Genomic DNA, 21,706 nt, shown 5'->3' with positions numbered 1-21,706 from the left:
CTTTCATAACAGTTCTTAGGTTATGTTAACATTGCAACTGGGATGTCTGATTGCCAACACAGGCAGACAAGCTCACCTTACTAGGTCTCCTCTAGCTAGTGCACTAAAAATAGCAGTGTGGACATTGCTTCCTATATGATTCTATCCAAGGTCAAGACTCAGGAAATCAGCTGGGCTTGGATTCAGGTGGCAAGCCTGAGCCACCTCATGCCACAACTGCTATTTCTAGCATGCTAATTTGAAGAGAACTAGCAGAAGTCTTATCTAGCCATGCTGGGAATTACATCTCCTAGCTGCAATCTAGACATACTCTAACAATTAGCAAAGTTGCTCAGTACAGTGCTGTTTTAACAGCTAACATCATTTTGAGCTGTGTACCCACCTTTGTAATAAGAGTGAATTATGTGTCAGTTTAAAGGAAAAAACTCACATTTTTGAGCTGCATGAAAGACTGACTGTGTAGGAAGCTGATGAGAGGATGGCTTGCAGAGAGGAAGAACAAGTTTGACAAGAGAGGATAAATAGAGAGGGATAAAGTTTTGTAGAGTTTTGAAAGTAGTGACAAGAAACTTAAGTTTGTTACAATAGTCTATAGAATCCAGTGGAGGCAATCAAAGGGAATTCTGTGATCAAACCAATGGGCAAGGAAGATGAATGTTGCGGCAGTGGTTTGAAAGAATAGACAGGGTACTGCGATGATAATAAAAAAGGGATATGATGAGGGTATAAACTGGAGATTTCATTATAGGAATGGAGAGAAAAAAATGGATCTAGTAATATTGATGAGGAAAAAGCAACAACATTGGGAAATAGAATGGTTGTGTTGGACAAAGAGGAAGGATGGTGGTTTTCTCAAAAGCTATCAGAAAGAAGAAAGGAAAAAAGGAATTCATGGTCAAGCTCTCACAAACTGCATTTGAGTTTTATGTAGTCATGCAGCTGCAACCACTTCCCCCCATAAGAAGTCCATGATTCAGTCTGTTTCAACAGATATGTATTACAGTGTATGCGTAGTGCCTTCTGGAAATCCAAGTGAGAACAAATTCAATCTCAGCTAAGAACTGGCTGAGGAAAGACTGAGCAGATAGAATAACCCAGTTGAGAGGTCCAAAACATTTTTGTCAGTAGTGCAAAATTTATAGGGCTCATTGAACCACAGATAGTCTCTTTGTTCCATGCCTTCCCTGAGGGAAATGAATCACCAGGTGATCTCCCCAGTATCTAGAATAAAATTGAAGAAACCAGGAATTGCCGTATCTCCCTGCTACACTGGCCCAGGTAGACTTGTACTGCAACCCCCATGGACTGAACTGGAAGGAGAGAGATGATTAGGATCAGTAAAGCCTTCTTAGAGGGGTATGCACGAACCTCCTGCTCCCATAAGAAGCAGACAAGTAGGCAATCAAGGCTGACATCTCTGGCCCCACTCCCATCATGCAATCAGTTTACACAGCAATGTAGGGATACTACATCTTCTACAGCCTTGTAAATTGGGCCAGATTTGTCCAATTGTCTTTTAATTTTTAAACCTTTGTACAGTCAAAAACCACACAGACTTGACATCTATGACCTTCATACTTGGTTTGTGAAACAGTTTTTGCCACAGAGGGGGAAGAATGAAAGAATTTCTTTGCTTTTGTCACCTGTTCAAAAACCCTAGCAATTGAACCTTTAAACTATGCAGAGTGCTTCCATATCAGATAGATGCAAATAATTTAGTTTCCTCCAATTAAAATATACAAAGCTTTTAATATTATTTAAGAGATTAGTTGTACTGAGAAAATGATTAGCCCTGTTTAGTTATTTCGTTCCTAATCCAGAATTATTAGCTCTTTTAAATTCTGGGAACAGAACAGTACTGGCCACATATCAAAATATGACATTGTTACTAGATTTATGAAGAAAGATATTATGTGACTCTTGTGAAATAATAGAAGTCAAAATAGCCCTTGCATCACTTTAATAACTTTTAAGTTAACTGAATCACACAGCTTTGTTGCCAACAAATGAGGTATGTCTTTGTTTTCAGAAATGATGAATAAGCAAATAAGTCACAAATTATCCATATAATCAAATGAAAGTGGGAGTTGTTTGCTCATTTTCAACTTATCCTGTAACATTAGCCTAATTTGTTTTAGACAAAGCTTTCTTCTTTGTTAATTTATGCCTGGGACAAACATAGTGTCATGTCGGATTGCAATATATATATATATATATAGGTTGTTAAAAGTGTAAACTAGATAGGATTTTAAAAGTGTTTGCCAGTTTCATGTTATATGTGCATAGAATTACAAATAAGTGAAATATTTTAATAGTCCCCTCTTAGTAAACTAACGCAGGGGGTTGCCATGTAGTTTTCTACTATCACTACAGGTTGGACCTCCCAAAACCAGGACTCCCTCATCTTGCAACATCCGTGGTCCAGCAGGACCACCGGTGGTCCTGGACCAGGGAGTCTTAGCTAGGAGCCCCATTGGCAAGAGGGCTGGCAGATCGGAGCCTGCGAGGCTGGGACTGGGACTAGTAACAGAGCCCCAGTAGTATAACAGGGGCCATGGCAGCCCTAGTATCAAGGACAGAGTCACAGCAGCCCCAATAGCGGGGCTAGGGCTGGAGTAACGGGAGCCGTGACAGCCCCAGTAGTGGGACCAGGACTGGAGATGTGGCAGTCGCAGCAGCCTCGGTAGCGGGGCTGGGGCCGGAGACACAGCAGCCCTGGTATTGGGGCCAGGGATGCGGCAGCCCCAATAGTGGGGCTGGGACTGGAACAGTCCAGGCTGCTGGGGCTGCAGCAGCCTTGCGGGGTGGTGGTGGCTGGGAAGGTGCTCTGGGGAACAGGTAGCAGGGGACCTCCTCTGGTTTGTCAAATTCCCTCTTTTGGGACTGGTCAGGTCCAAAGGGTGCCTACAGAGAGATCCAAACTGTAGAAGTCTTCTCAGTGAAATGACAATGGGAATGACAAAGTAGTATCCAAAAATAGCAATTGGCCATTGCTCTGTCAAAACTGTTGTGTCTGTACAGAGAATGGGTTTTATTCTCATGCATTTTTGTGGTGAAAAAGTACCAAGGTTCCAGCCTGGATGGGAAGCCCATTGTGCTCCAAACTGTACAAACACACAGGAAGACATGGTCTCTGTACTGAGGGGTTTATAATCTAAGATGGCAAGTGACGTACTAAGAGTGGAAGAGGAGCAGTCAATCATATATATATATATATATACCCTTTGCATATATTTCATATCGTTTTTAAAAGTAGTGAAAAAACCCGTAAGTGCAGTTGACTCTGACTCTTCCTGTTCTTTCTTTTAGGCTTCATCAAAGGGGGCATCAAAGTGATTTGAAGGATGACAGGACACTGACTATAAATCAGTTTGAGAAGGGCATTCCATGTGTGTGGGGACAGCATTAAAGAAGGTGCATAGATAGCCATGGGAGAAGTGGGCAAGTAGGTGGTAAAAACAAACATACTCATTGAACAGAAGAGGCAGGGCAATCCAAAAAGGAAGGAGAGCAGATAAGTACAAAGAGGCAGAAGAGTACAAAGGTTACAAGAGGTACTTGAAATTGATGTAATGCAAAAGAGATAGCGAATGGAGAAATTTGAAGGGGTGACTTGGTCAGAACAGATAACAAGAATGATCTTTGCAACTAACTATGAGTTCACTTTGGTCATGTAAGGGAGACAGATGAAATACAAAGTAGCATCTGGGTAAACAGGGCAGGAGTAAAAAGGGTACTGTCATCAGTATAAAGATGACAACTGAAGCAATGTCAATGCATGATGAGATCACGCAAAGAATAGGGGCAGAATTGAGAATACATGATGAAACTGGATTATTTATTTGCTTCCAGTAAAGTAAGATACTGAATAGTAATTTAGAAATTATAAAAATGTTCTGTAGAGGTTTAAAAATGTATCTTTATTTCAACATGTAAATAGCATATATCAGACCTTATCATCATATATATAATTTTTTTTTATTACAGGGCCATTTTACACATTTTCAACTGTCCCTTCCAATCTGCTAGATCCACATACTGTATTTAACTATATCTTGAAATTATCCTATGTAGTCTGTCTTATGTTTTCTCTACGATAGTTTGTCACTTTTTAAAATTGACTTTGATAGTTGTGATTAGACTTTGTTACTGATCTCAGTAGAAATGCCTGTATGATCCCAGTGTAGAAGAAGCAGCAGAAACTCTACTCTTTAGTGGATATGCATGTGAAGATATTTATTACAATTTATCTTTAAGATTTATCTTAAGATGAATATGTTAGAGAAACATCCAATGAACTTAATGTATTCTGTACAGATGTCCTGATAGTTATTTATTGGACTGTCATTTTTTTGGAATATGATAGTTTTTGTTTTAGTGCTGTATTAGCATCAGAGATCTAGTTAATAATCCCAGTGAGCCAAAGGATTTCTTCCAATACAAATTATCAGTTAAATGTTGTCAACAGCTAGGGTCTATATTTTTCCATCACACAAAGTATCTCTCAGAATGAGGTGTATTTAATTTGGTTAATACATAGTATGTTGAATGATTCAGTTCTGTAATTTAAATAACCATTGTATTCATTCATTATACTGTGTTCCTCAGAACTTTGGCAGATACTAGTTTGTGAGGCAAAAGAGGGTATTTTTCAGACACCAAGAATACTACCTTGGACAAAGTCTGAGTTTGAATAACCTGGGTCAGTCCTTGGCCCAGGCAGTGGTGGTCTAAATTAAATCAACAAAAATGCAGGCTATAAACATATAAGACCAAAATAAAGCCCTTGGTCCTTAGGGCTTTTGTCCCCATCATTTTCCCTAGTACTCTGGAGGCTTTAACGATCTCAGAGACAGCCTAATGCTGGTTCCTCTGGCAGTCTGACAGCAAATTGTTGCTCCCTTGAAACCTCAAGCTCCCAGTCTAATTAGCAACAGCAGTGCTGAGGCATGTCTGGCAGAGCCCCAGGGTACCTTTGTAAGCCATCAGTTGGTATTGAGGGAAGAAGTCACAGAAATCTTTTTTCTCTTTGTGGATACTGAGCTAAAAAAAAGTGCCAGAATTCTGGACCTCAGGATCTTTTTAGGGAAAAAGGCATTTATTGGGACTACAAAGTAAAAAGCATATGCATTCATTCATTCACACTGATGGCTGGCAGGGTATACTGAGGCACATTACATTGCATATGGCTTATTATTATAGTCTTATACAAGCACTGAAATAAATTTTAGCTACATGGCTATATTCCCCCCTCTTCCAATGACCTTTACAAGGTATAGCATGTGCCAAGTAACAGAGTTTGCAGCGGTATACCGTGAGCACCAGGCATTCTGTTTGCACCTCCTTCATTTGCTGGTCTTAATCTGCCTAGCATAAAAGATGTGACCTGAAGGCAACATGTGGATAGTGTCATAATCCCTGGGGGTCTACTTCCTCACTATTAATCACAGCCATCTGCTCAAGTACACAACCCAAGGTCTGGTCAGTTTTTGTTCTAATCAAACATCTGAAAAGACTTAGCATCTGAAGATTTTACTCAGCATTTTAGGATTTTAGGCTACATCTAGACTACAGGCTTCTTTTGGAGAAAGCTTCTTTTGGAAGAGATCTTCCGAAATAACTTCTTCCGAAAGAGAGCGTCCATACTGCAAAAGTGCATTGAAAAAGCAGTCTGCTTTTTTGAAAGAGAGCATCCAGACTGAATGGACACTCTCTTGCATGTAAGGTGTGATTGCTATGGATGGAGTGGCCACCAAGGCACCTGTGCTTTTACCTCTTTCCTCTTCTTCTGAAATAATTCCCTCTTCCCCGTCCACACACGCCTTTTTCTGAAAGAGCTCTTTTGCAAGAAGGCTTCTTCCTTATAGAATGAGGTTTACCAGTGCTGGAAAATCCCCCCTTTTCTTTCCATTTTCTTGCAAAAGAACGCAATTGCAATGTGGACGTTCCTCAAAGTTTGTCGGAAAAACAGCTGTAGTGTTTCCGACAGAACTCTGTAGTGTAGACATACCCTTACTATTGCAAAGGGGGTCTCTAACTAATCTTGTGTTGAATTTGTCCTCTTCTCTGATTGGCTAGTTCCTGGGTCTGAGTGATCTGCTCTACCTATGGCTGCAATGGTTTCCTTCATGTCTTGTCCTTTCTTTATATATACTTCTCCTGCCAAGATTTCTTGTCCATAGAAAAATTGCTTAGGGTCCTTGAAAAGAAACTCAGAAAAGCACAGTGAATCTCATCCTGGTATTACCAGAAAAGATAGGTCTGGAGGAATGGGCACATGGGGCTCTTGTACCACACATCAGTGTTAAACTGTGATGCATGGACAGTGGCTAAAGTAGCTGTGGATGCACTGTATGCACATTTCTCTTGTTGTAAGTAGTCACTCTGTTTTCCCTAGTTCTCAGATGAACGTCTGAATGCAACAAGAGTCTACAAGGGCCAGAGTTTCCTTGTCGTTGACTGGCTAGAACTGTTTTCCTGGGCCCCTTCTCCACGCCCCATTTTCTGCTTATGTATATGAGCAAAAGCACTCACCATGTTACCGCCCACTGCTTTGGTTGATATCTTTGGTTACAGCTACACTAGCTTGTAAGTTCGAGCTAGGTAGGGTAATGAAGGCAAGTGGAGTTGCAAATGAAGCCCGGGATTTAAATATCTCGGGCTTCATTTGCATGTTCCCGGGCGCCACCATTTTTAAATCCCCCTTAGTCCAAACTCCGTGACCGTGGCTACACGCGGCACGGACTAGGTAGTTCGAATTAAAGATCCTAATTCGAACTACCATTACACCTTGTGGAATGAGGAGTAACGGTAGTTCAAATCAGGATTTTTAATTCGAACTACCTAGTCCATGCCGCATGTAGCTGCGGGTACGGAGTTCGGACTAAGGGGGATTTAAAAATGGCAGTGCCCGGGAACATGCAAATGGAGCCCGGGATATTTAAATCCCGGGCTTCATTTGCAACTCCGCTTGCCCTCATTACCCATCTAGCTCGAACTAATGAGCTAGTGTGGATATACCCTTTCTGTGAAGATTTAGGGTGGTCCTGTGCCTCGGCAGGTGGGTGTCAAAGGTCCTGTTGCATGTTTGGGGGTATCCTTTTGTTATCTGAGAAGACCTTAAGAGAGTCACAGACAGTGGGTTCTTTTTGATGCCCAGACATGTGCTTATGCCTTTTTGGAACTCACCTATCCTAATTTCCTTCTGTCGCTGAATGTGCATTTCTACTTCTTGCTGTTCAGAATGGTCTATGATTCCTCTTCATTAGGTCCTCAGCAACTTGACTGTCAAGTAGTCATCCATGAAGCATGTAGCTTCTGACAGCTTTTCCAGTTGGTGACTTCAGATCTAATCTCAACCTGCCAGTAGGAGTTGCTTGAGTATTAACAGTTCCACAGCATGAGTTCTCATCCAATTTTCCAGCTTTAATCAGCACCAGCAGAAGCCCTTCAGCCTCTGGGAACCATTTGAGGGCTGGTCTTGGGCTAATACCTCTCATTCTAGAATTGCTGATGGTAGGTTATGCCTAATCAATCCAATACAACTTCATCAGTTTATAGTCTTTGGCAGCTATTTCACCAAGACCTTGGTATGCTGCTTGACCTTCCCCCCTCAGAAGGACAGCTAGCCCAGTGCTCTGGGGGCCATTGTGATGCTGTTGCTACTTTCTCAAAAGTTAGGTGGAAGGAATCTGTGTCATCATCTGCCATCATCTTGGGAAACATCAGGGCCAAAAGCATTCTCTGAATCTCATGAGGTTCTGTCTCCTGACAGAAGGGGTTTAAAAGGCGTTTGAAAGGCTTTTTAAAGGCAGCAAGTCAGTTGCATATAGTAGTAACTGTTAGTGCATCATCATCTGCTTGAATACCTGCTATTGTCACTGCTACTGCTGTGCTTATGAATAGGCTAGCCACTGTAAGAGCTGATTCACTTCTATGGGGATTTTTGTTTGTTTATTTCCCCCCTTTGTTGTAATTCACTCTGTTTCGGACTGAATAAAGTTACACTGTAGCTTTGGTTTATGCAGAATACTGCAGCATGGCTCTTGAGCAAGAAACACTTAACAAACATGTCATACTCTCCACTGGGTCTCTACTTGGTACCAAAGACAGTTCCAAGTACTGCTCCTAATATTTAAAGCCCTTAATGGAATAGTGCTTGTCTGTTTTAAAGGTCAACTTTTTATCCACAAACAACTATGACAGCTTTTCTCCATGGGAATACTAACACGAATGGGGCCCAGGTTCAGTCTCTCAAAAACAGAGGCTGAGGGTTATTCCATGATAGGCTACATTTATAGCATAATTTGCTAATATAAGATGGAGCCCAAAGTCTGGCTACAGTAAAGAAAACAATTCTCTGAAGCAGTCATCTTGTACTAAAGAAAAACAGGAAACAGTGAAAAGGGATACCGGAAAGGGAAGGGAAACAAGAAAATATCCACATAAAAATGGTTAAAAATAGGAAGGGGGACAAAAAAGGGTTTTCTGAGCTAAACTTAATGTAAGTGTTTGACATCTTCAGGTGATGGGTGTGTTATAACTGATTGTGGCAAAGATATTCCTTCAGTTGAGGCATGAAGGAACTCTGAGTCATTTATTTGGATCCATTCTTCCTCCTTTCTTGTGATTAATTGATACACAAATGTCTGTACAAATAAAGCAGATCTAGTTTTGGGACATAAACAGCAAAATCTGGCTAGCTTGATGAACAACTTTTGTGCATATTGTTAACCTTATTTAAACAAAACCATTTATACAAACAAGTACACTGCATGATCTAATACCAGCTCTCAAAACTAAACTGTATTAATAATGCAAAGTAAACAAAAATATTTCAAACCATTCAAATCTTATGAGCACTGTTACCAAATATGCTTGTTTCACACTCACTTTATTAAAAGATTGAAACTGCTTGAATGCTGGAACTGACAAACCTATACATAAATGATTAGGAATGCTGTGCTAGTAATTTCCAGTAGAACTCATCATTGAGTTTCCTTATAAGAACATCTCTCTCCACTTTGAATGTTACTTAGACTTGTAAAACGCCTTTTTGAGCAATCTATTTATTCTTGAAGACAAATTGTCCAAGTTAATTCTGTTAACATTGTCACAGATTGGCGCTTCTTATTGTAGATTTTATCAGATCCTACAATGATTGCTATTATTTTGGCCGAGATACACATTTTGACCATTACTGACTGCCAGTTACAATTTTCCCCTTAATTTAGGAATTCCTATTTTTCACTGAAGCCAGCTGGAAACCACTAAGGCATTACAGCACCTTTCTCAGCTGTTGGCCATGGGAATATGTATTCTCTCCAAAAATATATATCTTTGGCAGGGAACAGAAAGAAGGAATCTCGGGTAATCCTTGTTCATGCCAAGTGTAAGGATTGTTATATTTAACGGCTAGATTTCAGTCCCTGAAATTATGTTTAAAAGAAGTTCAAAGGTAGGCCAGTATTCATATAGAATATGTAGTTTTCATGTAGAAAAAACCTTTAAATATAGCTTTTAATTATATTTATCCAGGATTTTTTTGTAGAGGCTTTAACAGGAATGTTTTACACGACTTGCAGCTTGAACAGTTTTACAGGACCTTTAGGACTGTGTCCAAAATTGCCAGATTAACAGCCACATAAAAAAACCCTCTGGCTGAATATTAGAACATTTAGTCTAAACTGACAAACACAGTTGTCCTATGGGAATTTTTGCTAATCAGCTACATGGCCTCAAAATGTAGGTCACCTGAACAGTTAGAAGTCAGAAATAACTAGAACACCAGAAAAATGAACTGTAGTGTGTGCAGTATTCCATTCTTTTTTTGGGGAAAAAACCCCATAAGTGAGTATTCCCCAGTACATAGTAATGAAGAGTAGGTTGAAATTAAATTAGGATCTACAAAAGACACCTGTTGAGCCTCAATACTTTACTCAGGAATTGGTGGTAGTAGGGCTGTTTTATGTATAATTATGTTAATTATTTTTCATTAGTGATTTTGATTGCATAGATTTTCTTATTGCCAAATATATTAGCCTGGAAGATATTGATAGTCATAAGTAGGAAACTATATTATGCTGTAATTTGAAGATCATTTTATATTTTTAAATACAGAAAAATACCATACAATTTTAATAAGACACCTGAATTGCTGCCTAAAATTGATAATTGCACATCTATGGGGTTGCACTTGCATCAGTTTGAACCTCTCTGATTTATTATTTAGTGTGTGCATCATCATCTAGCCAAGTGATGATTCAGTGACATGATGTAGTTCTTCTACACCACAGCTGAACCTAGTCAGTGGGCATTAATTGATAATGTGCATCATCATCTGTGTTGTGCTGCAGTTGCACAAAAAGCTCTCACAGAGGCCTCCGCGATATTGGTTTGCTGCATAGAGATTGTCTGTGCACAGTCAGGAACTTCTTCAACAGGGGGACCACTGGTGATGGGACAGGTCAATACCAGGTGGGCAGATTGTGGGATCAGCGACGAGGGAGAGGTCACTTTAGACAAATAATTTTTAATCCCTTTATGCCTCGGTTTCCTCATCTATAAAATGCAATGGTAATATTTAGTTATTTTACAAGGGTAATGTGTGGCTAAAATTTATTTTTTGTAAGGTCTGTTGGTCTCCTGGGATAGATAACACTACGTAAATGCAGATTATTAATGATCAATGTATACAAGGGAAATGTGATATGAAAGGTGAGGTCTAGCTGAGCCCCTAGCTTATTGAGGGCTCAGTTTTGCATTAGATTGGGAGAAGAAACTGGAAGAATTAGCGAATACCAAGGGTCACTGTTTGTAATATAGATTCACAACTCAGAGATTTTGATGGGCCCTGGGCTTCTACTCTGTGTTCAGAGAGATACCACAGTCAACATCTTTCTTGTTGCACCTTTTAAGACAAATGCAAAGTATTTGAACACAAAGTTTTCTAAATCACGATTTTGAAAATAAGCATTCTTATAAAACTGAGACAAAGTTTGGTTGGGGTTTTTTTGTTCTGCCATCCCAAACATCTTACTTCTTGTTCCACTAACATGCATGAAAGAGAAACCCTTCCTCTGATGGCTGGCAAACTTTTAAAGACTTAAATCTTGAAGTTGATTGACATTTTATCAAATATAAAATCACAAGGACTTTTAGTCATTATTAACATAGGGATCAATAGCTAAACTCTAGTTAGAAGATACGTTTCAGGGCATGTTAAACAAGGTATCCAAAACGTACAGTATCTTGTTCAAGAAATTAAAATTTAAATAAAAATGTTGCACAAGTCATGTTCATTTTTTATCTGTATAAGCCCCAAATGCCAGAGCCCCTTGCATCAGTGTGCAAGAGAAACGTATCAAGTGCTTTTCTCTTACAATACATTTAATAAAGCTTCAGGATCTAGCTCTAGCAGAGAGGGACAAATGTCAATGCTGTATCATTGTTTTTCAGAAAAATTACACTTAAAACAATGGCACATATGCGACAGGATATTTAATGTAAGTATGTCTCATGAGATTCTGTGAGTACAAAGTTAACAAAGGAGGAAGGGTGTGTTTCACAAGTTTGTATTAGATTTCATGTGCCTCTGTGAGATACTGTCCTGGTTCATCCTTTAGGATTTTATGTCACAATCATTTTTATGGAAAGAGAAAGCTACTGTTACTATACTGTTTTTTCTGACACCACACACCTTGACAACAGTAAGATGGCAAGACTGATTAGGTTCTGACTGCACAGTCAGTTCTTTGTGCAAGTTTGATTGTGTAATATAATACATTTGATGCATCTTGTCATTTTGTTAAGATTACACCTATATTATTGTTTAGCTGCTATGGATTCTAAAGCCTGAATGGTTTTCTCTGCACTTTCTCTGGAGATTGGGGGCACTTCTACACTTGCCACAGTGGAGATCAACGTGCTGGCATTCAATTTAGCAGGTTCTATTTAGACCTGTAAATTGAATGCTGAGGGCAGCTCTAGTCAGCGCTTGTACTCCTCACAGTTGCAAAGAATAAAGGAAGTCAACAGAAGTGTTTGCTCCTATTGGCCTCCTGCTGTGTGGATGCCAACAAGCTCAGCTTAAGGTAAGGTGACTCCAGCTACATACTCTACATAGCTGGAGTTACGCACCTTAAGCTGGCCTTCCAGGGCTAGTGTGAACCTGGCCTAAAAGAAGTGTTTTGAGAAAGTTCCCCAACTCCACTGCCAGTTGGCACAATATTTCTTCTCAACTATAGAAAGGGGTCTACACTAATATAATGTCAGTCTAACTCAACTGAACACAATCAATTAGGGACATTGATGAGATGGCAAATCAACATTTCCACAGCTTATCAACCTGAAAAATCTGTGCTGTATTACATAATTTTTACTTAATCTGGCCAGCACTTAGCTAAAGGATGTGTTCAGGTTTGGGGTCATAATAATCACAGTGCACCATGCTGAATAATGTCTGTCTGCTGCCTATCTGTGCTAGGAATCATCTATTCTTGCTTTTAATTACACCCAATGTATTACATACTTCTGGTGCACATCCCAGAGAGAACTACTGTTCAGACCCTCTTTGCTGTGGTTGTGTTTCCTATCTTCAACCGTTGCCCAGGCCCAATAAGAGTTGTTGTTTAATTGGTTGCTGACTTCAAATATACAGGCCAGGGTAGGACATCTGGTGGTCCTTTCTGATCTTAAACTCTATAACGATAACCAATTTACCAACTATAACTATAACAAAGTAACTGTACAATCTTAAAATATAGTTTCTTTTGCTAACATGAAATTACCTTCATGCAGAGCACTGGTGATGATTGCTTTACTCTTTTATATCTTTTTTTTAATTTTATTTATTGTGATTTCCCATTTTCATTATTTTCTTAAGCTTCCGGGGGTAGCTGAGTTAGTCTCTACAGGATAAATTTAACAAAATGGTCTGGTAGCACTTTATAGACTAACAAAACATATGGTATCATGAGCTTTTGTGGTCACAGCCCACTTCTTCAGATGACCGGAGTTTTACATTTAGGATGTGCAGACCCAAAATAAATAGTGGAAAAGGGAGACAGGGGAAGGAGGAAAAAAAGAGGAGGGAGAGGTGGGAAACAAGGAGCAGAGGGTATGAAAATATCAAAGGGAAAAACAAAAAGTAGGCAGAACTTACAATCTATAAACATTTGAAAGAAGCAGATAAGGATCAAAGGATAGTAATAGCGAGAAATTTACACAGATAAAGAGCTGTTTGCACCTTCATTGAATGTTAGGTTGCTAATGTCCGAGCCATCCCTCATTTCTATTGAGGCCATTAGCATGAGAATTGAACTTGTGGATGAATAGGAATTCCAACACCTCTCTGTGTATTTGACTTGTAGAATTAGTTTGTGATAAGACAGCTACTGATGATCTTTTAAAGAGTGATTGGGTAGATTGAAGTGCTCTCCAACAGGTTTCTGTATGTTCCCTTTATGTATATCTGATTTGTGTCCGTTGATTCTTTCCCATACGGACTGTCCCAGATTCTTGGAAAGAATCAATAGCAGTGGGGCATTGCTGGCATTTGATGGCGTAGATCGAATTGCTGGATGTGCAGTTGAATGATCCTCTGATTTGATAGTTTATGTTTTTGGCTCCAGTAATAAATTTGCTTGTATAGATATGTGGGTAGAGCTGGTACCACGGCTGATTGCAGAGCTGGGTTCCTGGATGTTTATGATGTGGTTGTGTAGCATGGTTACTGGAAAGAATGTGTCTCAGGTTGGGAGAATGGGCTTTTCCCCAAAGGCCTCTGAGACTGAGGGATCGTTTTCCAAGATTATTTTCTTGTTCATGCTATTCTAGGTCTCTCCTTTGCTTCTGAGTCTTCCTTTTTCCTGAGCATCTTCCCACAGAATCTCCTCTCATCTCTCTTTCTCTCTCCTTTTCTCTGTTTCTCTCTACCCTTTCCCCTTGCATGAATCCCTTGGGTGTGGGACAAAATAAAAAGATTTGCGAGGTGCCTAGACTCTTGCAGGAGCTAAGAAGAAGCATTTTAATCTCAGTGCTTGAAGAAAACACGAAGAGAAACCAGAAAAGAGACTTAAAAAGAATCAGCATCTCCTCTTCTCAGTGAGAGGACGAATTTAGCAGTGGGATTGGGAATGTGGCAGTCGCTCCGTCCTCTGCTTTTCCCTTTCTTTAATCTCTCTGAGCATATTCTGTTGCTCCACTCATCACTGTTCTGTTGCCTGAGGGTAAATTCAAAAATAAGGATGGAAGAGCGGGCCTTGGAGTTGAGAGGCTTCCTTTGCTTTGCTTTTTTCACTGGTGGTGCTTCAGGATGTGTGTGTTCCTGACTATAACAGGTAGATGGAACCAATATCCCACCCTGGCAAGATTTCATATCCTTTTGATTGGGGGGGGGGAGTATAATCCGTAGATTGAGAAATGCTGCTGTAAGTATTAGATGTAATCATATTTTCTAGTTTGCTTGTATTAAATTTTAATTCATGAAACTATGACTCTGCCTGAAATCCCACCCTCCTCTGATACCAAAACTTCCATTGATTTAGGTCAGGATTTCACTCCAAATTTTTACAGAAAAAATACAGAATACTGAAACATGCCTTTCTTCTTTCTGTTGCAGTGTTCCATTACCTGTGGCAAAGGAATGCAGTCCCGAGTAATTCAGTGCATGCACAAGATCACAGGAAGGCATGGCAATGAATGTTTTTCTTCAGAAAAGCCTGCAGCATACAGACCTTGCCATCTTCAACCCTGCAATGAGAAAATTAATGTAAACACAATCACATCGCCCAGGTTAGGTAAGCAGAAAAACAATTGACAGTGCAAAAGTTATCTTTGTATGTCTTTCCTTATGAAGTAAAACAAGGATCCTGTGATTAAAAATACCACGGCTGGGATTTAGGAGATATAGATCACATCCTTATATCTCCTGTAAAATGATTTGTCACTTTAGGCATGTTAGTTTTTAATACCTCTGTAGCTTTCCCTGTATATAAATAGCAGATAAAATACTTTGTAGTGGGTTTATGAAGCTTAATTCATAAATGTTTGGAAAACATTTAGGTGTCCATAAATGGGATGTGGTATGGAATTCCATCCTACTATTGTTACTCAACATCAACATGTAAATACATTTTTATTGGTGTTAGAAATGTGCTTAAAACAAACTATTTTTTCTGATTAATTGCACCACATATTTTTCTAGGGTTGAGAAAATATATAAAGTTTAATTTACTAAAGTTTTCCAAACAACAGTCTCATGGTCCTTAAAAGACCAAGAACACTGTTTTAAGGAGTTTGTACAAATGGTTCTTTTTGCCAGTCTTTTATGCAGATCACTAGGTCTGCCCCTGATTATATTGGGCAGCAGAGATTAAGTCTTCAACATAAAGGGGTCTGAAACAAACTCACTGGGACCTTTTGAAAGTTTCTCAATTCTGTTTCCTATTAGAAAGTATGGAATAAATTCTTCTACTGGTGTAGAGAGAGATCTGTTAACCCTACCAGTTATCCTCCAAGTAAAATCCCTAATGGAGTTTTAATGAGGTTCTTACTATCAACTCCTCAGAATATCAGTCTGAGCTTTGAACATCTTTGGGATATATTCAAAGATTTGCAATAGGCCAGTACACACTTTCCAGAAGATTTTTTTAAGAGCTCTTGTTAGAGTAAACCCTCCTGTCAAATAAATTATTCCTTCATGGAAAGCAAATCTAATGTTTCAGCCTTTCTGTAATCCTCCCTTTGAGCTAATGAAGGGAATTCCCCTTTGAAATTGGAACCCTTAAATCATATTGTTGCCACTGACTCAGCTTGCTTGATGACTAAGATGACAGCTGTGGATTAAAGACCTGCTTATATAATATTTCATAAGGGCAAAGCTGTCCTTCATCTTTTATCTGTCTTTGTTTGCCCGACAATTGCCCAACTCAGGGGTTCCCAACAACCACGCGAGGCCGAGAACTGCTAGCTGCTGGGCTGCGGTGGCTCCGGAGGCCAGGGCCCGGGTGTACTACCCAAAGTCTCCCCTCTCACTGCACCTGTTGGGAGAGGCATGTCCTGCCCCTCCTGTCAACCAACCAGTGCCGGGTAGGGGCAAGGTCTCCTCCCAGACATGGAAGAGCAGTTTGCTGCATGGTGGGAGGGCCGCGCAGAGCTCAACACGGAAGCCTTGGAGAAGTTGCAACATGGGCAGCACTGCTCAGCTGGCAGTTGGGAGGTAGCGCAGGGCTAGGTGAGAGTGGGGCAGGCACTGAGGGCACCGGCGACAGGCCTAGTGCTGGGGAGGCTCTGGAGGTGAGGGGAATCTAAGAGGTGGGGGAGGCTGACACTAGGGGGCACTGCGGTATCCAGGGTGGGGAGCTAGCACTGGGAGACTCTGGGAAAGGGGCTAAAATTGAGGACTGGGGGCTGGCACTGGGAAAGGTTCTGGGGATTGGGTGCAATGGGCATCTGGAAACAGGAGGCTAGCATGGGGGGGTCTGGTGGTGGAGGGCTCTAAGAGTCAGGGATCTGGAGCTGATGTGTTTGGAATGGGTGGCTGGCGCTGGGTGGGCTCAGGGAGTTGGAGCGTACCCCAGCTCCGTAGGGCTGGCCTCACCATGAGGTGAACTGAGGCGTCCGCCTCAGGTGCCAGACTGTGTATGTGTGTGGGGGGGGGAAGGCGGGGGGCGCCACTAGGACCCAGAGTGTAGAAAATTGTGTCTGCTGCTGGTGCAGCGAGGGGTCATTTGAGCTCCCTGCCTCAGGTACAAAATGTTATGGGCTGGCCCTGCAGCTCCGGCCCCCAGAGCTGCCATGAACAACCTGCCGCATGGCAACTGCTGGAACTGAAGCTGGCTATTTGCGGCGGATCTGTGGGCTGGGGCTTTTGGGAGACCAGGAACATTTTATTTGCAATAAATGAATATGCAAATATGCAAATAAAATATTATCCATTCACCAAAAGCTTGTGAATGGGTTTGCCGATCCACCGTATAAAAAAGGTTGGAAACCTGCCAGCATCAGAAAACATTGTCCACTCAGTGAGACAGAGGCATTTCCCTGTCTCAATTCTGAGACAAGCCACAAAGTTCTGCTTACATAAATACACAATGTAGAAATTTCATGTTGATTTAAAATTTAAAATGAATGTAATGTATTTGAAGGACCAACGGGAGGGAGTGAGGCCTCTAAAGCTGAGTTATCTGAGGAGATAAGGGATAGCTCTGATGCTCGCAACCTCAAAGTCAACCTTATCTAATAGGTGTCAGAGCCAATTCCCCCAGACACATAGAGGCAATAATGCTTGCCTTATGTAGACCTGCCATTTGGGATTCCAGATATATTTTTACCAGGCAGTATATACACTGATGCTTCTTCAGATACGTCTTTTGACATCTGTTTTAGTTTCTGTTCTCCCCCACGCCTGCAGGGGAATGTGAGTTGCACAGCTCTTATCTCATCTGAGCCTAACCTTGTCACCTCCAGGAATATCTAATCCATCTCTAATACCAAATTATTTTTCTGTTCTAATATTATTTGCACATTTGATTATATGTATTATATATTTGTATTTTAATAGTGCTTGGAGGCCCTGTAAGAGAGTGGCTTGCCCCTTAAGGGTTGGAGGGCTGAGGCTAGCTGACCCTCATCACTAAAGAGGTACTTCTGGGTTGGATCAGGGAATTCTTTGAAAATATCAGCATGAAGCTGCAGGTGTGGCTAACAAAATGAAGTCTGGCCCAGAGCTCCAGGCAGAAAGGTGGAGCAGACAGGGACAAAGGGAGAGCTCTGTGCGAATGTCTACACAACAATGAAAAAGCCACAGCTGGCCCATGCCAGGCACCTCGGCCATGCCAGCTGCAGGCTGTGGGTCTGTTTCATTGCTGTATAGGCTTCTGTGGTCAGTCTGCAGCCTGGACTCTAAAGAGTCCCTGAGGAATGGGAGGGCCTGCAAAGTGGCCCCTGTCCTTGAGGGATGCGCAGTAACTGGCCATCTTACTATAGACCCCAATTAGGGATCAGGGTCTCATTATGTGAGGCATTATATAGATGGGAAGTGAAAGGTCAGATTGTGCCCCATGAAGCTTACAGTCTTAGTTACAACATGCTGGACAGAACAGGTGGACAGAACAAACGAGCAAGGAGTAAGGGTGGGTGAGGCAACGGTGCTTTGAGCATGTTTTGTATGGTAAGTACTACTTAGAGCTCACTGCCTGCCTGATCATTATCTGCTGATAGAGTTGTAAAGACATCATGGAGTCTCAAGGAGGGGGTTTTTAAGGCAAATGGGCTAGCAGCTTTTTAGATATTATATTGATGGGATGTGCATAAACAGCCATAAGGGAGTAAGTGCAAAAGTTTTTGAAGTAGAAGGGTTTTGAATGGTGGGAACATTGGCAGACTGAAGGCGGTAGTCAGAGTCATTAATACATTGTGGTAAGGTGGGGCTAAGTCATGAAGGGTCCTAAACATAAGGAAGAGAAGCTTGGGTTTGACACAGTAGAGAAGCGGGGACTCAAAGAGGATGGTATGCTCAGCGATAAGCGGGAAGATAATCTTAGCAACACCATTTAGAGTGGAGCTGAGAGGGCAAGGTTGCAGTTTTCCAAGCCACAGAGAAGGAGATTGCAGTAATTATGATATGTATAGACAAGTATAATGTGTTATTCCTGAAATCTCTCTCTCTCTTCCCCCCCCCCTCGCCCCACCGATAGTCATTACTAATGTATTGCAGTATCAATTTTTCTAGATAAAAGGTATTTGTTTATGCTTTTGCAATTGTTAGCTTGAAATTGTGCCACCCTGTAAGTGTGTGGCATCTGTCCCAGGGAAACTGTGGAGTCTACTTAGCTGGTCCTCAAAAATTCTATCTGTTAAAATATTGGAAGCGTGTCACCACATTAGGATATTTTTCCTTGTGTTGAAAAGTAAACTAGCTTCACCTCACCCATCCTTTCCCATTGACAGAGCTTCCATGCCCTTGGAGCTTCCTTTCCTCATTTCTGCCTTCCTCTGATGTGTCCCAGTGTTCTCTTTCCATGCCTGCTGGCCACTTCCATATCAGTGACCCCTGTAGCTTCTTTTACTCAATCTAGCTCTTGGTTCCCAACACAATGGAGTCACTAGCAGGGAGTCACTTGTGTCAGAAGCCCTTAGATATCTTAAGGACACCTCTGCTACTTGATTCTGTACTAGCAAATTTAGTAATAGGTAATAATAAAATGAAGGAACATTATACTCTGGCTTAGTTATACAATGAACTATTTGTGTGTATAGATGAATAGCTGTGCTTTTTGTATGTTGTTTCACAGCTGCTTTAACATTCAAGTGTCTGGGAGACCAGTGGCCTGTATACTGCAGAGTGATACGAGAGAAGAACCTCTGTCAGGACATGAGGTGGTATCAACGTTGCTGTGAGACATGCAGGGACTTTTATGCGCAAAAAATGCAACAAAAGAGTTGACCTCTGGCAGGCTGGCTGGCTCTCAGCTCTTTGCAATCTCATTATTTATACACACACACATACACACACACGCGCTTCTTCAGACCAAATATTATCAGATTACATATAATTTAATCAAATTAATTTATTTTTTGCCTGCCAGACATGCTTTATTGTTTTGGTTACAAATCCTTCATGTTTTATCTTCTGAGGTTTTCATAATTTTTATATGAACAATTTTGGATACATATACAGGTATCAGAATTTTTTTTAAAAATAGTATTTTAAATGTTTATTTGCAATAGGGTCATCTCTCTGTTGCGAAAAAAACCCCATTGTGTTATCTTGAATTTATTTTAATTTAGCTGAATAGGTTTGCTGTGTTTGGAAATAAAGCCAATTTTTTTTATTTTAATTTTTTGGCATTCAGAGTCAGAATGACCTTGTTTATTTTGCAACAGATGTTGAGGTGACTAAGCTAACATTGTTGAACAGGCTATTACAGAATGTATTGTGAAAGCAGTTTCTCTTTGAGTTAGAGACATACTGTAGGAGAGAATCTACTGTAGCATATAACCTATGATAAACAAAAAAATCAAAATAGCAAAGTAGAGATTTCGATTGTGCTCATGAACACATACTTGAACACAAGTATTGAATCAATGAAACACTGTAGAGATTTACACTGAATCACTGTTGCACTGTTTGAGGTAGTTTAGAGAAACACAAGTTCTAGAATTTGTTCCATCCTATGAAACCACATGTCTGTACTGTTTTAACATGTCACTTGATTTTAAATGTTTTCAACAAAAGACCCATGCCTCTTTATGCCTTTGTCTGCCCTCTTTTCAGTTCTACAAATGCAAGAGTCCTTGCTCCTGACACTTGTATGCATAATCTGTTAAACCTTTTCCACTGAGGACTTAAAAGATAGGTTTGTGATACTGTTTTAGTTTCATCCTTGTTTTATGAAAGTCTTTATACAAAAAATGTTTTACAGTTTTGTGAAACATTGCAAAACAGCTAACATTTTCCTTATGAGAAAATATTGTACATGATTCACATGACTTTTACATTTTCAATAAAAAAATAAAACCTCTTTATTTCTATTTTTGCTGTTTTGTACATCTGAAATATTGCTGGGCTTGTTTCAGACAGAGGGAGAGAGAAGAGCTTATGTCATCATCCCCATCCCTGCCTGTATACTGCAAGTAATTGGGACTGAACAACATAAAGGGACTCTAAAACCCATAGACTTGATGGGGAGAAGTCCCACAGTTCAAGGGAGAGGAAGACAGCTACAGGCTGTCTCCTGAAAACCCCATTGCAAACTAGCTGTAGGAGGAATGTTTTGGCCATGGGAGTGGTTGAAGCTGCTGTTCGTAGGCAGTCAGGGATGCATAAAAAAAATTACCTTTGGGCTGACACCAAGGGTGTGTCTAGACTACATGGCTCCATCGACGGAGCCATGTAGATGAGGCAGGACGACAAAGGGAAATGAAGCTGCGATTTAAATAATCGCCACTTCATTTAAATCAAAATGGCCACTGCGCTGTGCCGATCAGCTGTTTGTCACTTACAGGATCTGCCGACAAAGGGCTCTGGGGTCGGCAGACCCCCGTCTAGACTACCGCGCTGTGCCGACAAACAGCTGATCAGCACAGCGCGGTGGCCATTTTTATTTAAATGAAACGGCGATTATTTAAATTGCTGCTTTATTTCCCTTGTCGTCCTGCCTCATCTACATCGCTCCGTTGACGGAGCCATATAGTCTAGACGTACCCCAAGGATGGAAAATTTCAGAGGCAAATGAAAATATTTTCTAAATATGAGTGAAATCAAGGGTTATAATCTAAGCTTAGCTGAAACTTCAGTTTCAGCTTTCATTTCTTCAGTGGCTGTAATACTTGATATATGTGCAGTCTTCACCTTGGAAGTCCTTATGTGTTCACATAGTGGTCATGCTTTGTATTTTCTTCTCTGAATGAATTTAAAAACAAGTAATGTATATTTTGTTGATGCATTTTATTTAAATTCTTCTGTTTAAATAAAAAAATACAGATCCTTTTACCATTTTATTTTAAAAAACAGGTTGAAGGTTTTTTTAAAAGAATGTGCTGGATTTGTGAGCCCAGATACGATTATTTCAAACTGTGCTGTTGCCTTAAACAACACTGCTATACCTCAGAAATCTGACTGATAGCTGGAAGCAACTTCCAGGTGTACACAGTGAGGCAGTTGTAATCTTCTACCACTAGATAGTCACAACAGAATTTACTC

General features: G+C 40.6%; 1 protein-coding gene across 1 annotated transcript in view; it reads left to right on the top strand.

Moving 5' to 3' along the window:
* The window catches only part of ADAMTS19 (ADAM metallopeptidase with thrombospondin type 1 motif 19), a 222,558-nt gene extending 202,033 nt beyond the window's left edge, over window positions 1-20,525 (top strand). The window contains exons 22-23 of the mRNA XM_014577964.3: window positions 14,621-14,798; window positions 19,296-20,525. Coding sequence (XP_014433450.3) covers window positions 14,621-14,798; window positions 19,296-19,447 — 330 coding nt within the window. The 3' untranslated portion in view covers window positions 19,448-20,525. The remainder of the gene's footprint in view (window positions 1-14,620; window positions 14,799-19,295) is intronic.
* Window positions 20,526-21,706: the final 1,181 nt, after the last annotated feature.

The sequence above is a fragment of the Pelodiscus sinensis genome, chromosome 6, assembly GCF_052426305.1.
Source record: "Pelodiscus sinensis isolate ZL-2025 chromosome 6, ASM5242630v1, whole genome shotgun sequence".
Lineage (NCBI taxonomy): Eukaryota > Metazoa > Chordata > Testudines > Trionychidae > Pelodiscus > Pelodiscus sinensis.
Note: the sequence above shows the minus strand (reverse complement) of the source record. Positions and strands in the feature narration are given on the sequence as shown.